The following is an 18612-nucleotide window of genomic DNA, read 5'->3' as shown; positions in this document are numbered from 1 at the left end:
CAACCAGATGCCCCCCCATCTCCTTCCAAAATCAAAACTAGAATTTCCCACCTCACATCCCCATCCTAAAGAGACAACAGCACAATGAGAGGGCCTCTTCCTCACAATAAAATAAGAATGTGAGTATGAGGGAGTGGGGTAAAGGACTGAATGTGATTTCTATGATCTTGTAGGAGCTGATGGTGGGTGACTAATATTCCAAGACAGAAGAACACAGCACACCAATTGTCATACTAAATATGTCATACCCTCTCCCCAAATCTGTTTAGATTTTTCCCAAATTGAGTTTCTCGGGTTATTTACTCTCAAACTTCCAATTATTTATAGAAAAACATCAACATTGAATGTTCTGAGTCCATGTCAATGCATCAATCAAATCAAAAGGAAAAGAAAGAAAGTAACAAATGTAGATTTTTTGGTGTAGATTATTTAAATTTCTTGTTACAGAAGGAATAAGCTACTAGCGAACATTGTGACAACCAACCCCATTCTGTGTGACATTCAACCCTGATAATAACTCCATGTTTGAATAGGGAGGATAAAAATGGTTCCCATTTCAACCCAGGAACTCAGTCTTTCTATTAATATTAATACACTTAATTTGAACTAGCTAAATCCTGTGTAACAACTAATAATTACATTGTACTTAGGCAAACATTACATTTGAAATAGTGTGTTTCTCCTCATCTCCTCATCTGGGATGACCAAGTTACCCCAGAAGGTACACTTTATTTTGGTGGCAAGTGCTAGCAATAACATTGAGTGGAGATTTATTTTCAACAGTGCACATTCATGGGTAAGTATACTGAACAAAAATATAAACGCAACATGCAACAATTTCAAAGATTTTACTGAGTTACAGTTCATATAAGGAAATCAGTCAATTTAAATAAATCCATTAGGCCCTAATCTATGGATTTCACATGACTGGGTGGGCCTTGGAGGGCATAGGCCCACCCACTGGGGAGCCAGGCCCAGTCAATCAGAATTATATTTTCCCACAAAAGGGCTTTATTACAGACAGAAATACTCCTTGGATGGTGCATCAATATGCCCAGTCACTACAAAGATTCCTAACTCAGTCGCTGGAGAGGAAGGAAACTGCTCAGGGATTTCACCAAGAGGCCAATGGTGATTTTAAAACAGTTACAGAGTTTAATGGTTGTGATAGGAGAAAACTGAGGATGGATCAACAACATTGTAGTTACTCCACAATACTAACATAAATTAAAGAATACAAATATTCCAAAACAATCATTCTACTTTTTGGGGTTACTGTATTGTTTGTAGATATTACTGCACTGTTGGAGCTAGAAACATAAGTATTTCACTGCACCTGCGATAACATCTGCAAATCTGTGTTCACAACCTATAAACTTTGATTTGATTTTGCCTTTCCTAACCACTGTTCTTCTGCACCTGGATTGTTTGCTCTGTTGGGTTTTAGGCTGGGTTTCTGTAAAGCAGTTTGTGCTGGCCTGAGGATGGAGTTGTCCCGGATTTCAGCCTCTTCTTTGGCAGGACAGTCTCAAAAGCCATACCACTTGGCATTTGGCATGAGGAGGGAGTGAGGGTGAACTACCCATAGTCTCCACAAGGGAGCACTAGTTCTGCCAGAGCTAGGGAGATCTTATTCTGTAATTCATTCACCTTCAGCAGTTACTAGGTCATGAAAAATATAACTACAGCAGTAGTTTAACAATGTTTTACCCACCATTTAATGCCTTATCATCTGTGTTACCTGTAAAGATCAGATATGGGAATGATCATTCAAGAAGTAGATGATTCAGTATGCTTTACCATGTATTTTGTCTTTATGTCCTTCAATGTGACGTCTTAGAATGATCTCCAACATTAATTTCAGGGGACAGTCTTGGGCCTTCCAGGTGAAGAATTTGTCGCAGGTCAGATCTATTGTTGATGCTTTGTAATTCCATTTTTAAAATCATTCAATTGGTATTTCTATCACAGATAAATCATTCTATATTATTTCAAAGTGTTTGTAAGGAAAATAACAATGGTTAAAAACGTGATTTAGATTTTTTGAAATGTGACCATTGATTTTATTTCCTCAGATCCCTTAGCATCTATAACTCTTGTTTGAGGAAAGGAGTCCCTGCACCAGACAAAACATGTATATAAACCTCCATATGAGTTTACTCAAAAGTCTTGCAGACTGACATTCAGCGTAGAGATAGGGTGCACATGCAAAAAAATCCAAGTTTGTTCTTACTTAGCATCTGCATTCAATATATTTCTGGCCTCTATTTAACAAATAGAGAAACATCAAAAGCAGACACAGGTGGAATTCAAACATTTAAGAGAATGGATTGAAAGGCATTTTACCAAGAAACTCATAAACATCTCCACTAAAACTTTATGTGTGTCCTTATCAGAGAAGAGTGTCCTCTGACATAAGCAGCAGTAATCATGTCTGGATCTTTTCTGGATTTCAGTCCCAGCCAGCAAGAAAGGCTAACCACAAGGGGTAATGAAAGCTAGAGGAGGCCCTGTCTAAGCAGCTGGCTAGGAGGCATCAGTTGGCTTTTCCTCTTCTGACTGTGATGATTTTACTATTATTAAAGGGTGTGTAGAAAAGGACTGTGAAATCCTAGTGGCAAAGACACACCCCTTTACACCTTTGCCCTTTGTATCAATGAGACACTGATCAGAGTCACCTGAGAGGGAAAAGAGAGAGATGCAGGGTACTCTGTCAGATACAGATACATACTCAAACATGGACACATAGTCAAACATGGACACAGTAACACAGAGGTGGGATGGGGGTCAGTAATGGTCACTGTGTCTCAGTTCTCCGCAGGCTACAGAACAAGCACAGCCTGGGAGAGAGAGAGATTCTGTAGCACTACAGCGTAAAACCCTGAGGTCACACACAGACCCAGGGGCGTAATAATAGTGCACACGCTCACTTTAATAAGACCAGAAAACACATTGATGTATAACATTCAATTTATTTAATATTTAACTAGGCAAGTCAGTTATGATTTGTACCCTGTCAGCTCGGGGATATGAACTTGCAACCTTTCGGTTACTAGTCCAACACTCTAACCACTAGGCTCCCCTGCCGCCTCAATAGTGAACGGACCATATTTAAACTTGTTCAATTTGGCCCAAGGGCTTAGGCTATGTATTGTTAGTGCTTGACTTGGACTGAAATAGGTGCTGGTAATCATTTTGGGTACCGGTACTGTTTATATTTAGGTGCAAGAGCTCCACAATACTTTTGAGCAAATATTCTATAAGATATTCTAAAATATTATATTTTGGGGCAGCAGGTAGCCTAGTGGTTAGAGCGGTAACCCGAAAGGTTGCTGGATCAAATCCCTGAGCTGACAAGGTAAAAATCTCTAGTTCTACCCTTGAACAAGGCAATTAACCCACTGTTCCCCGGTAGGCTGTCATTGTAAATAAGAATTTGTTCTTAACTGACTTGCCAGGTTAAATAAAATAAGAGGTGCAGAAGCTCAAGCAGTGAAACTTTGAAGTGCCAGTACTCAGCTCCAGTGAGCTCCTGCCCAAGTCAAGCACTGTGTATTCAAATTGTATTTGACACGTGCAGAATACAACAGGTTTCACCTTACAGTGAAACGCTTACTTACAAGCCCTTAACCAACAATGCTGTTAATAAGAAAATACAAAAAAAAGTAAGAGATAAGAAAAACAAATGATTAAAGAGCAGCTGTAAATAACAATAGCGGGGATATATACAGGGGGTACCGGTACAGAGTCAATGTGCGAGGGCACCGGTGTCGAGGTAATTTGTACATGTAGGTAGAGTTATTAAAGTGACTATGCATAGATAACTGACTGTATTGTTTAACTGTTGATGTAAAAGGTATAACATTCAATAGTCAATGGGCCAATACTTGGCCTAGCCTATGTATTGTCTAACTGTTGATAGCCTACCATGCATACATATGCATAGTGTACATGCATAGCGTCACCTTAATCATGCATTTTCAGGGGTCTTTTGCCAGAGACCCTTATAAAAACGCATGACCGATACTCACTTGTCTTTTTACCCTTTTACTGGCCTATTCAAACTCAGGTCGACTACAGGCTACCATTTTCTCTGACACTCATCCACCTAATGCACATTGCCACTTAATTATACCACCCTCACATTCTTCACTGTCATTTTACATCAAACGTTGATATGTTAAATGTTGCGCCACGATGGAACAATGTTGGCAAATGTAGCCAATTCTTGGTAGACCTAGTCATATTTTCGGCGTTATACTTTTCTCGATGATTCAGAGCTTGCCATAGTTGTTTTGCTGCCCGCTGGCATTTCGATTGATTAACATATTGAGTAATTAATACATCGAAATGCCGTTCCTTGATATAACCGAGACACCGGCTGTAATTATTAATGCACAAATGTAGCCTATCAAATGAAACCCAATCCGATGATGAACGTCAAAACAAAAGATCGACCACGTGACCAGAGAGCTCAGTTAGTAGTCAAATGACCTGCAGTGTTTCGTTTATGCAGGGCATAGACACGGCAATTGTTGTGCTCACAAGTGTTTGAGACCAACATTGTTGGCGTATTAGGCTAGTTTCGTCCTCGACATGACTAGCATGTATTTTGTTAGTTTGGTGATGTATTTCCTTGCTGTTTCGTGTCTTACATGGGCTGACTATGCCCCTGACGAGGTAACCGAACTACCGGGAATGTTGTTTAAACCAAACTGCCGGCAATGGTCGGGCTATTTGAAAGCCAGCTCTGGAAAGTTTCTCCATTACTGGTGAGTATCAGTAATGCCATACGTCGCTGCCTTGACTAACTAACAACTTAGTGTTTGTTCTGGTTGGGGTTCTTTTCAGAAACTCCAGCTCGTGCACAACATTAGTTTACTACAATATGTATCGGTGGGAATCGGTTTACTTCAAATGGGTGAAATAATAAATGAATCAACGCATGGCATAAATAACCGTATTATCATTTTAAGAAGTCATTAAATTAATTTACAAGAGTGGCTATTGCTCAATAGTAAATTAATACATACAGTAGTTATTACAGAGACAACTGAAGCATGTTTAAACAATAGACAACTTCAAATAGAAAGTCACAGGAAGAAGAGGAAACGCTTCTGAAGCTGGACTAGATGATTGTTTATACTTGCTCTTTTGCTACTTCCTCCAGCATAGGTCATGCATGGTGCTGTAGCATGTACCTTTCATTGAGAAGTTTAAGCGCTAGAACATCCTTTACCATAAGCTATGAGAAGTTAATGATTGACAAAATAACACATGACAAACTTTTATTCTAGTGTTCTATAGGCCACATGTATGCACAAACATAGTCAGCAGACACTGTTGTACCTGGGGTCTAAAATTAAGTGTTGAGTGCACAGTGTACCAAGTGTGTCTTTGGGTGCTCTCTATCTCCTGTTAACCTGGCCCTCTACCTCCCTGCTTCCCCAGGTTTGTGACCTCAGAGGGACCCACTGAAGGACCCTGTTGTGCTGTGCCCTGAATGGAGGGCCAGGCTGCAGCTCGCTGGATGGCTTTCTGTCAGAGAACGGCCCCTTCCATGTGAGTTCTCCCACACGTTACCTTTTCAGTATGAGCTTAGCAAGACCTGTGATTTCAGTGTGCCTGTGTGTCCCAGTGTAACCTTATTGTATGCAGTGATTCTCACAGAATAACAACATAATTGTGTCTCCTTCAGGTGAAGGATGATGGGGCCACTCTGTATGAGAATAAGTTCAGCTGGAACAGGATTGCCAATATTCTGTACCTAGAGTCCCTGCAGGTGTGGGATACTCCTACTCTGACGACCGGAAGTACAAAACCGACGACGACGAGGTGAGATCATCAGGGTCTCATTCGGGAGAGTGAAATGCATTGAATAAATCAGACACAATTATTTACCTCTTGTCATAGGAATACAGTGTGTATAACAGACATGCCTATCTGAACGTTCCACTGACAGTGGCTCAGAAATCATGCCGTTCACTCTTCCTTACTGAATACTAAAGTAATAGTAACTGATTTATCTCCCCCTTACTATTAGGTGGCTGATGACAACTACCTAGCTCTGCAGAGTTTCTTTGCCAAGTTTCCAAACTTCACACAGAATGAGTTCTTCATCATCGGTGAGAGTTAGGGTGGGATCTATGCCCCAACACTCAGCCAGCGTGTGGCCACAGGGACCGCAAAGATTAACTTCAAGGTGAGTTGATTCACACACCGACTTAATTGTTTTGAGTGGATTCCACTCTTACGCTCTCTGAAAATCTAAAGACTAAGCATAAGTTAAAAGCAATGTAATGTAATTCCAGCCTATCCAACCACCTGTCAATGATTATGTAGAAAAGGCAAGGAGAGGATGATGTGAATCCAATATGAATGACGGTTATAAAGAACTCCTTTAATGTGTTTCTCAGGCCTTTGCAGTGGGTAATGGCCTCAGTAGCTATGCCCTGAATGATCAGTCTCTGATCTACTTTGGTTACTACCACGGCCTCTTCGGAGAACAGTAAGAACGCGCAACACATTCACTCATGTGGGCCCAGACTGTTTTGCTATGTTTACATGACTAGGGATAACTCCTTTCGAAAGCCCCACAATGTATGTATAGGCCCACAATATGAATTCAAGCTTGTCTGATGCTTCTGTTACAAGACATTGCAATGTGTTTAAGTAAACTATCCTCTTGCAGACTGTGGACAGATCTGAACACAAACTGCTGTGATAAGGTAACATGTAACTTCTTCAACAACAGCAAGGAAGCCTGCAAAACACTGGTACACATGGAAACACTTTTACAATCGGATAAGTATTATACATCAAATACAAAAATTGGGCTATGATATGCACATGTTTAACATAGAAATGTGTACTTGTACCTTTTGTTTCTCCCTCTCATTCATTCTTGCCCTCAGTTGAGCCAGGCCTTTAGTATTGTGTATGATTCTGGGCTGAATGAGTATGCTCTTTACATGGACTGTGAGTCAGGGCCAGAGCCTATGAGCGGAGCATGAGCCAGCTCTTCAGGAACTACAGGAAGCACTGGGACACCTTCCAGGTAAGTGCCCTTCCTATGGAGGAAAACAGTGTTCAAGTCCATCCTGGCATTAGATATTGGTAGTCGTGTGTTCTGAAGGGTTGTTCTGGTTATTCTCAAATTGTTTGAAGTGGTTATGATGGAAGAAATTGGTGTGTTATGTAAGTACTTTGTCTCGCTGTAGCTGCTGAAGGTGCCGTCCGTCACTGGCCAAACTCAATTGTCACCACTTGGGGGAGCTGAAATGCCATGGAACTCAAATGGCCCAAAGGCCAATCAGCACTTTAAAAGAATCTAACATTCTTTGTCTTTCTAATAAATGCTTTTTATGAAACCATTTGTATCTCAATTCATTTTAATAGCATTTTTTATTGAACATGATTGATTAATAACAGAATGTGTTAAAACATCCAAGTAATCTTAAGTGACTGTTCCATAAACATGTAAATTCCAGGGATGGTGATTGAGCACCAGAAATCTCCTTCTCAGCCACCATGCTGAAGATTCAGTACACAGGCCAATCAGTGTAGCAGTTTAACTGAACAGGACTAGTGATTCCTGTGTTAATGGAAATTAAGCTATTTTTAGTTGCTTCAAGATATACAGGTAGGACTTGTTGCAAAAGGTATTATACATCAATGTCACTAGTGCTTCCTAAATCTGCATTGTTTGGAGTTTTGAGCTGAGTTTCAGTATAGCACTTTGTGCTATATCTGCTGATTTATAAATACATTTGACTAGTCCAGGCGTTTTCCAACTTGGGTACTGCAGGGGTCTGCAATAAATTAATAAAATTGGAGAGGAAAAATATTTTGTATTTTAAATATAGATTTAGTGCCATGTTTGAGAACTAACAAAAGCCAGACACAAAAAAACAGGCATTTCGGCAACATACTTATTGATTTGTTTGAGCAGAGCATAGCATTAGTCATGGCAAAATTGTCTCACTGTGTAGAATTGCTGGGAATTAGCTTCAAAACTGCTACATTTTGTCTGAGCTCAATGGAAAAATTTGTAGAATTGCAAAATTATTTTACATTTTCTTTGCAAAAAAATACAGAGGTAATAAAGCCACATACAAACCTGGTTTCTTTTTTTTTTCTTGAGTAAGGCAGCTCCAAAATGCAGGTGTTTCAGCCTAGCTCAGTGCTTTCTGTGGTGGAGGGGCAAGCCAGCAGAAAATACGGAGTGTTGCGCCGTGATTGGCTCAGTGTTCTGTCACTCATGGGGACACTACATCACAACCAAGTCTAAGGGTAGACCCTGAAAATTCTAGCCCCTTCGGTGCTGCCATAGAGTTCCATAAGTGCCAAACCAAGAAGGCTCAAGGTCATTGGCCACAGATAAAAATGACATCAAATCCCATATTTACAGTAGCTTTGATTGGACTGATCATGAAATCATGAATCAAGTCGACAATCTACTGGCAAATCCTTTTTAATCCTTGTAATATGAAAATAAATAATGAGAAATTATTAGATAAAATGTATCAGTGCTCATCAGCCATTGGACATAAACATTACACAAGTTGGAAATCGCAAATTCAACAATGAGTGGTTTGAAAGGAATCAGTGACAGTGGCTGTGTGGTCCCACTTCTGGAATTAAGGGGCTCTTTTCCAAGTTTAAAATGCTAAACATTCAACATTGGCAATGCTGTCAATGACGCATGATTTGTGCCACGCTCAAAACATCCATTAACTCGGGAACTGCAAAAACTTGACTTCCGTGAGCTCAAGACAACTGGGAAGTTGGGAATAAAACAAGCTCCGATTGGGAAAGTCTGTTTTGAATGGTCATCCAACTCGGAATTGTAAATCCGGCCTCTTTCTCGAACTATGAGGTCAGTGAGGTCATTACGATTGGACCTTTATCTGAATTTCCAGTTGTTTTGAAAGCACCATAAATTGAGAGAATGCCAGACTTTGATGACAAAATGTTCCCACAAAGGACTGCCACGCCACCTTCCTGTTCAAGTGAGCACAGCACAAGGTGAGTCCAAAAATGTATTGCTGCAGCATAAATGATGTAATATGCCAGGGAGATATGTGTACTGTAGCTAAGAAAGTAGTACTAAGTGTATGTTATGAAGATGTTAGTAGCCCATGTGCTTCACCCTAATAATTTGGTCTATTTACCCCTTAATTTCACCTACTGTTCTAACTTGGTGGTGCACATGTAGCCTATAACCTGTTATAGAGAAATGTAATCATTGAATATTGTAAGAGCTTTCATTGTCTGCTTACATGCCCCCTTTATTTATCCTACGGTTCTGACTTGGTGTACAGGAAGAACACTGTAAGAACTGCCCATGTTCCGAATTCTGTCGCTGTACATTTCAAAAGTGCTAAACAAATAGTTATATTGACTGTTACATCCAGCCTAGCTCGCTCATGTCTTATTCGAAATTACGGATTGCCTATTATCCGCTTGTCGTCCCCTTATGACATAGTTTGGTCATCTCAATTGTCATTAGAAACCACATTTGTTTAAGCAAGTCAGCCACATTAGCTATTATTTTTTTAAAGGCAGTTAATGAGGCTAAATTAACTGTTTCGCTGTCGAACAAGGCTCCGCTGTTAGCCAGTGGTAAGAATGTTGGGACAGCTTTATGTAGGCCCTAACAGTGTGTGGGCACCGTTTGTCACCGTTATAGTGCAATTAATGTATTGTTTAGTGTTGTTGATTTGCTGGCACTCATCCCACCAAGATTTACCTGCTAAAATCACCACTGTACACCAAGATACCTTCCTAGCTAATAGACTGGAAGAGAAAGTGTAAACTCGAATAACGAGCTGTGTGTGTGTGTCTACCAAAACTGTCTACCAAATCTATTCATTTTTAAATGTTGATTATTTTTACCTGCCATAGTCATTCACCTGATAAGATGTTTTCACTAACATGAGGGTATAGGACAAAACTATGACAATCTGAATTCAATGACAAAACCGTCATGTTTATTAAATTGTAGATTGATAACAGGATAATTCATGACAATATAAGACTGCATATTGTTCAACCTGATTACTAAATTGGTTCAGTTCAGAAAAATTTCCCTTGGCTCCAATTATGGAATAAAACAATAAAAAGTAATTGAATTTCAAGCATTTCCAATCTCATTCAAGTCATTGTAAAACAGTAATTGCTGCCCTGAGGAACAATCCCTTTGAACATGATAGATGTGTCCCTTACCTCTCCGTCTGTAGTCTATAGCTAATCTCTCTCAGTAAAGCACATTTAAAATATCTGTCTGTTTAAAGCTAGGCCATATACAATCATTTAACCACAGGAATCAGCCTGAGACCCCAGACTTCTGAAATCTCAAAGGCATTCAAAAATCGCTTAAAATTATAATACACTTGCCACATTACATAGATTTCAGAACTGCAGTTGCAGGATACGTCTTCAAACCACTTGATCATTGGAATTGTAAAATTACTATAAAAAAAAAATTGATGGAAATGTTTGGCCACATTCTTAAAACAGTATGTTCATTACTCATCAGTAACAACACCAATTAGAGAGAGGTACCCTCTCCCACTGCCCAGTTTCTTGAAGGATGGGATGCCACCTGTAGTGCAGTGGTGCATGCTGGACCAGCAGGGAAAGGCATAGGGAGGGGTTGAGAATGTCAAGACGGATTTGGTACTGCAGCCCACAACGGGGTGAAAATAAATTAAAATCAAAAACATAACATTTGCATAATCTTTTTGAAAAGGTCTCTCAGGACTCTCATCTAATCCTAGAGCATCGCTCCATAGGTGACACGAGTCCTTGCTATGGAGCGGTTTCATCATCAGGGAGACAACGAGATGTGCAGGAGAGGTCACAAGAGGGAGTGTGTTTGCATGTATGTGTTGGATCCTCGACATCCTGATACAAGTCAATAAAGTTCAGAATAGCAGCATAGACCTGCATCCTCCTCCAGCAAAGAGTCTTCCTGGTCAGAATTCTATTGGCTGTCCGAATAGTGGATGGCGTCTTGATAGATGGCATTGGTGGTGGTCTGGCCAAAGATGAAAGTGCCGATGGTTACCATGATGACACCGTAGACCACCATCCCATGCCAGCTATGGAGAGAGAAGATCAGCGTTCAGTAAACAGTCACATGAGGAGATTACGTACAGGTAGTGAGTCTAGTCTTACCTAGCAGATCGAACCTCTGTTTCTGAGAGCTTTGCCTGAATCAGACACAGACCTGCAGGGAAGAGCAGACATTATATACAGGCATTATGCTTATTGCTGATATAAACACATTGTAAACACACACACAGAATCAGACACACTGGTCGTACCTGGGAAGACAAAGATGAAGCAGGCTGCCAGTCCTCCGATGAGGGAGATGACTCGGCCAATGTCGGGGATGAAGAGTGCGAGGACGAGTGTGACCGTGAACCACACAAGCGTCTGCAACACTCTGCGTCTCCGCTCACGCCTCACACACAATTCCACCTGCTCGCCGTGGAAACGGAGCCATAGCCCCTCCAGCACCGCCCTGAAGAAACAAGTTACACAACACAACAATGTAGTACTGAAATGGCATGGGTGGCACACAGTACTTTTTAGGGTAAGGTTAGTGTCTCACCGGCCACAGAAGTGTAGAATGGGATAGGAGGTGATAACACAGATGACGACGAAGGCCCTTGCGATCGCCACGGCGATGTCATTAGGAGGATATGACATCAGCACATCCTGACTGACGTTAGACCCAAATGACAGAAAGCCACAGACACCTGAGACATGGGGTATGCACCATTACACATCAACGAATCACACAAGAAATGGGCCATGTCATAAAAAAAAACTCTGATGCTTTCAAAACTGACTATAGAGCCACACAGTGGACAAACACACACCTGTGCCAGTGTAGACAAAGAGGCAGATGATCATGCCGACGGTGACCACACCTCCCCAGGGCTTGAGTTCACTCCTTCTCATGCTGTTAAACACTGGCACACTGCTCACATGACACTGAGAGATAGAGAAAATGAGAAAGAGAGAGATTGTGTGAGGATGTAAATAACTTCAAGCATTTTCAACCAAGGATTAGAAATAGCCATATGCACACCCCTGCACATTCATACACACAAACACAGACAGATACCTGGAAGCTAAAGCATATGGTGGGCATGGCGTTCAACACTGCACTCCAGGAGGACGGGCTGTAACAGACACACTGGCTGATCAACACAAACAAAGCATGATGGGAACTGTAATTTGATGTAGACTGTGCTTTAATTCAAGGCGAGTGGGCTGAAATGCCGTTTCTGGACATTCTCTCCATATTAGGCATCATGGGTGCTTGTAAACTCTTGGCATTCACTCAACCAGCTTCATGAGGAATGCTTTTCCAACAGTCTTGAAGGAGTTCCCACATATGCTGTGCATTTGTTGGCTGCTTTTTCTTCACTCTGCAGTCCAACTCATCCCAAACCATCTCAATTGGGTTGAGGTTGGGTGATTGTGGAGGACAGGTCATCTGCTGCAGCACTCCATCACTCTCCTTGGTCAAATAGCCCTTACACAGCCTGGATGTGTGTCTTGGGTCATTGCCCTGTTGAAAAACAAAATTATAGTCCCACTAAGCGCAAACCAAATGGAATGGCGTATCGCTGCAGAATGCTGTGGTAGCCATGCTGGGTAAGTGTGCCTTGAATTCTAAATAAATCACAGACAGTGTCACCAGCAAAGCTCCCCACACCTCCTCCTCCATGCTTCACGGTGGGAACCACACATGCGGATATCATCCGTTCACCTACTCTGCATACCAAAGACATTGTGCTTGGAACCAAAAATCAGACCAAAGGATATATTTCCACAGGTCTAATGTCCATTGCTCATGTTTCTTTCTTGCCCAAGCAAGTCTCTTCTTCTTATTGATGTCCTTTAGTAGTGGTTTCTTTGCAGCAATTCGACCATGAAGGCCTGATTCACACAGTCTCCTCTGAACAGTTGATGTTGAGATGCGTCTGTTACTTGAACTCTGTGAAGCATTTATTTGGACTGCAATCTGAGGTTCAGTTAACTCTAATGAACTTATCCTCTGCAGCAGAAGCAACTCTGGGTCTTCCTTTTCTGTGGCGGTCCTCATAAGAGTCAGTTTCATCATAGCGCTTGATGGTTTTTACATCTGCACTTGAAGAAACTTTCAACGTTCTTGAAATGTTCTGGTTTGACTGACCTTCATGTCTTAAAGTAATGATGGACTGTCATTTCTCTGTTTTTTTTTTAGCTGTTCTTGCCATAATATGGATTTGGTCTTTTACCAAATAGGGATACCTTCTGTTTACCAACCCTACCTTGTCAAAACTAAATGGATTAGCTCAAACGCATTTAAGGAAAGAAATTCCACAAATTAACCTTTAACAAGGCACACCTGTTAATTGAAATGCATTCCCGGTGACTACCTCATGAAGCTGGTTGAGAGAATGCCAAAAGTGTGCAAAGCTGTCAAGGCAAAGTGTGGCTATTTGAAGAATCTCAAATATAAAATATATGTTGATTTGTTTAACACTTTTCTGGTTACTACATGATTCCATATGTGTTATTTCATAGTTTTGATGTCTTCACTATTATTCTACAATGTAGAAAAAAAAAGAAAAAAAATTGGAATGAGTAGGTGTCCAAACTTTTGACTGGTACAGTAGTTCAATTAGCTTACCTGGTTGGAATGTAGCCAGGGGTCATCTCTTTATCAGGCCAGATGTATTTCAGTATTACCACAATGGTGACATACCAGGTGCCAACAACACTCAGCGCACTACAAACAGGAGAACAGCCTTATCAGACGGACCTGTGTTCCTGTAGGCTTCAAATTCTAATTCAATCATCAGTTGTAGACTAAAGGGTGGTGTGGAAAGATATACTTGGTCAATGTGTAAAGTGTATTCATTGGATGCAGGAAGGCATACCTGGCATATTTCTGGAAGCCAATCTCTTTGGGGATGGAGAGAGGCAGAATGACCAGGACGGCGGTCACACAAATTGTGAACTTACGGTCAATGTACCAGTGACCACCGACCACACCGTCTGGCAAATGAGCTATTGCAGCCATCACTACAGAAAGACAGAGATAGTAAGAGAGATAGAGGAAAGGCAGCAGAGCAAACAAAACATACCATTGACTAACGTCTTATTTAAAGTGTAATTGTTGTAGTGCTGGCTATCTGATAGCAGGGTCATAGTCCATCTGAGGCTGACCGAAGGTGGCTTTCCAACTGTTCAGCACTCAAAGGCCATTTCAGTATGACGGCATATCTAAATAGCTGAGCTAGAGAGGATCTCATCACAGACTCCCTTGGCTCTTATCCACAGTGATAACAACTCTTAATTTACTGACGACACTAATACAACACATCAACTAACACACATCTAGTGTGATGGTGCAATAACAGCTGAGGCTTTTTTGAAGGTACAAAGGAAATGGAAAACTGGTGAAAAAGGCTAGCCAATGCTACAATCTGCAACTTTGAGTGAAATGACCTTCTGTTTCGTCAACTGTGTGTGTGTGTAACCTAGTACTCTGGTACCCTGCAAACTATGATCTGTATTGTATTTTACACAAGTCAAACGTAATGGAGTCTGTGGCACGTTGTTAATGGTTGCGTTCATACAAGGACTTATACATAGCTAGACATGATCGCCTCATTGACCCGATAGCTAGTGATGCGAGACAGACAGTAACACCATTCACAAACAGTCTCTTGTCAGAGGAGGCTGGTTTGACGTTGATGTGTTTTCTTGTATACAGAATATGCCAGATATTGTTGTTGTGGGGGAGGAGCTAATTTTAGAAGTGGGTTTCTCTTTTGACTCCTACATGGAGCAGACCTTTGCTGACAGGTTGCTGAAATACCAGCCCCTTGTGTGTCAGCTGTCATGGGCAGCTTAGCGGTTTGGAGAAGAAGGTGGGCAATTCTATGGTAACAAGAGTGATGCGGAGACTTCGATTTTTCACTTTAAAATGTATGTCAAACTAAAAATAATGATTGCAAAGTTAAACCACCCAGACAACTCTATGCACAATGACTACTTTTAACTATTACCAAAAACACATTCCCCTGAAGAACAGCGCAGATGCAAAGTTTAGTAACCGAGTGCCGTCAAACTTTATATCTGCACTGTCTTCAAGTAAATGCATCCATAAGTGTCCAGATATCCATGTCCTTTTGAATTGCTTGAATTCTTCGACTGTAATGTGATTTGTGGATTAAAATAAAGTATTTAAAAAGGTGTGCACACGTTCATTATCTATGTGTGAGAAACACTCACAGCGGTCCAGCTGGTCTCCAATGACGATAAAGAAGGCGATGCAGGTGCCGAAGGTGTAGACAGCGATGGCCACCTCACAGATTACCCCGGTGACCTTCCCACACGAGGCCCGCACCACCTCCTGGTAAGTGCTCTCATTACTGACCTAGACAAGCAGCACAGGGTCACTAGGATGAGTACTGCTGGATAAGAATGTCTTAAATTGTAGGGGGGGGGGGGGGGTGTATTAACTTACTAACCTGGGAGCAGTATGCCAGGATCACCAGACCACTGATGATGAAACTCAGCATGGACTACAACACACAAAAACAGGAAGTTTTACCAAATACATCCCTGTATATATATGCAGTATTTATCACTTCTGCTCCTGGAGTGCCACCGTGTGCAGGCTTCGGTCTCAAAAGTGTGTGTGTAGCGCTCACCATCTGTAGCACCACCCCTGCAATCACGCCTCCGGCCATGTTGAAGGCGGCGGGGAAGTTGAGCAGTCCTGCCCCCAGCGCAGCGTTCACCACAATGAAGACAGCGGCTGTGGCAGACACTCCTCCCCTCTTCTCCCTGTCTGACAAAGGGGGGTGAACGGACTCCACAATGGGGCTCTGCAGTAGCCACGCCCTCTCACCAGCATCTTCACTCCCAGCCTCGGCCCAATCCCCCGCCTCACTGTTAATCGCCATGGGACACAACCCGGCAGGCACAGTCCCAAAAACACGATCTAAAACACCCTCAAATTCACCCTACTCTGTTCGATGCAGACTTCAACACTAAAGAGCTGAGTTGCGGGTATTCAGAGTTTGGGTTAAGGGGTAAGTCTGAAGGTTGAAAGTTTGTTGTGGCTCGTGACATTTAGGACACAGATGATTGCTTGTCAGTTTATCCTCAAAGTGGATGTAGTGTCACCCAGCAGTCAACCCTTTCATCAATCTGCAACAAGACAAACACACATTACATCTTTGGCCTTCTCGACACCTTATCTCAGCGCCCTCTAAGTGCTTACTACCTAGTAAAGCCACAACCTGCTTTCCCAGTAGCCTACACGTTCTTGTCAGTGCGTTCTCCCCCCGGTCCCATGCCTTGTGCTGTCGGCTGACCTTGCTTTACTCACCAACACCAGGATATGACCAAAAATAAAAAATCTTAAATAAATAAAGACTGGTCAAAAAAAGACTAATCACCAGGAACTCACCTAAAAATGAGTTTAATTTAAGAAATCTGTTCCCAAGTATTCCCACAAATAAAATAAAAAAGAGACATGATCGTTTCTCAAAGTAATCAAGGTATGAAATTGTTATTTTCAAATATAATCTCTTTTTGGGCCTAGTTGTAGTCAATTTCAGTGTTCAAAATTATTATAATTATGTTCCGGCACCCGACCATTCGCTCCGACAAAAATCGCCCCTAGGCTGAATCTAGTTGCCTACCCCTGCTTTACAGCATCCCTCGGAAACACATTCTAAAGAGACATGTAATCATTAGTTTTAGATATCTCTTGGGATCAGACCTTTCACTTCATATCCCTGAGAAGGATCACAGTAAAGTGGACTTCAGTGATCAGGGTCACTGTTCTCATGATGACACAGTGTGTCACAGTAGATATCTGTTGTAAACCTCACTGTCAGGCATGTGACCTACAGACTAATTATTGTGCTTGTCAGGGGCCATGCATTTTTGTAGGCATTCATGTAGCTAAGCTATGTCATGGACATGTTGATTTTAAGTCATAAATGAGAATAGGCTATATTGAAATACAAGGTGGATAACAACTTCATCTCACTTAATTTAGTCAAAGGGAAATGGACTACATACTTCTCTTCCCTCAATTATTTTGTCATTTTGTTTGTGTTCACAAGCTGCTAGGCAGAGATTGTAAGGGGCCCGTCAATAGACCATAAACACTAAATAAAAAGATGACACGTGTCTGCAACTAGTCATCCTCAACCACCTTTAGATTTTTCTTTAAGTTGAGGTGACTTGGAGAAATGAATTATCAAACCATTAACATTTTCAAATCCCCTGAAGGGGAAATATATTCCCTGCAGGACATTAAGACCTATTTTAAAAAAGGGATAGTTTACCTACATTTATTATAATTTTTTACCAAATTCTTAAAAAGGTGCAATATGCAGAAATCGCTCCGCCATTTCCTTTTCGCAAAAATTCAAAATAGTTTGCCTAACTTCAGTTTGTGTCAAAACAAGCCCTCAGTGTAGAGAATCACTCTACCATCTAAACCACTGTGAAATACACTACTGGTCTTAGAAGGTTTAGAACACCTACTCATTCAAGGGTTTCTTTATTTTGACTATTTTCTACATTATAGAACAACACCGAAGACATAAAAATAATGAAATAACACACATTAATAACACACACAATGTCATCAAATCATAGAAACGCCACTGGAGCTACCTAAACAATAACGACTAGAAACATTCATAAAATATACATTTTGTAGCTTTACTAATAAGCAACTTTGCATATAAAGCAGCTGAATCTTAGACTCAGATCTAGCTACAGGTCTAGAAAAACACAAATCACGACAATTAACCTAATTGCTGATGTCTTTACAGCAAACTGGACACCGCATCATAGTCAGCTGTTGCTAGCTGGCTGATAGTCTTCGAAAGCTGATAACGACCTCTTCACCTACATATCCTTGAACCTATTCAGTTGAAAATATGAAAATGCATATAAATTACTCAATAAATACCTCTCTATTGTCTCTCCGACGCTTGTGTTTCTCTGCAACAACCGCACGTGGAATGAAATTCCTTCTGAACAAGCAACGGTGGCATGTGACTTGGTTGGGATGTGATCATGTGACAATGTAAAATTACGTCTTTAAAAACAAAGTGCATGGTGGGAATTGTAGTTTACTGCCACGAGAACACAAAATCATACCAGAAAGGGTTTAATCAGGGTAGATACTGCAGCACAGGAGGCTGTTAAGGGGAGGACGGTTCATAATAATGTCCGGAACAGCGCGACTAGACGGGCTTTAAACATATGGAAACCATACAGTTGAAGTCAGAAGTTTATACACCTTAGCCAAATACATTTAAACACAGTTTCACAATTCCTAACATTTAATCATAGTAAAAATGCCCTGTCTTAGGTCAGTTAGGATCACCACTTTATTTTAAGAATGTAAAATGTCAAAATAATAGTAGAGAGGATGATTTATTTCAGCTTTTATTTCTTCATCACATTCCCAGTGGGTCAGAAGTTTACATACAATCAATTAGTATTTGGTAGCATTGCCTTTAAATTGTTTAACTTGGGTCAAACGTTTTGGGTAGCCTTCCA

At 41.1% G+C, this 18612-nt stretch overlaps 1 protein-coding gene and 1 pseudogene across 1 annotated transcript; one reads left to right on the top strand and one right to left on the bottom strand.

Moving 5' to 3' along the window:
- The first annotated feature begins 4596 nt into the window (after positions 1-4596).
- LOC139412430 (lysosomal protective protein-like) lies at positions 4597-7013 on the top strand (annotated as a pseudogene).
- A 2957-nt stretch (positions 7014-9970) lies between these two features.
- LOC139412192 (sodium-coupled neutral amino acid transporter 7-like) lies at positions 9971-18108 on the bottom strand. The gene is made up of 12 exons (XM_071159007.1): positions 18017-18108; positions 15729-16230; positions 15546-15599; positions 15307-15451; positions 13947-14091; positions 13697-13795; positions 12140-12197; positions 11892-12006; positions 11621-11768; positions 11331-11530; positions 11182-11233; positions 9971-11105 (listed from the first exon to the last, which is right to left on the bottom strand). The coding sequence occupies exons 2-12, from the start codon at positions 15981-15983 to the stop codon at positions 10988-10990; spliced, it is 1389 nt and encodes a 462-aa protein (XP_071015108.1). The 5' UTR covers positions 15984-16230; positions 18017-18108; the 3' UTR covers positions 9971-10987.
- Between the last annotated feature and the right edge of the window lie 504 nt (positions 18109-18612).

Source organism: Oncorhynchus clarkii, chromosome 6 (assembly GCF_045791955.1).
Source record: "Oncorhynchus clarkii lewisi isolate Uvic-CL-2024 chromosome 6, UVic_Ocla_1.0, whole genome shotgun sequence".
In the NCBI taxonomy this organism is placed as follows: domain Eukaryota; kingdom Metazoa; phylum Chordata; class Actinopteri; order Salmoniformes; family Salmonidae; genus Oncorhynchus; species Oncorhynchus clarkii.
This window is presented reverse-complemented; position numbering and strand designations above follow the sequence as displayed.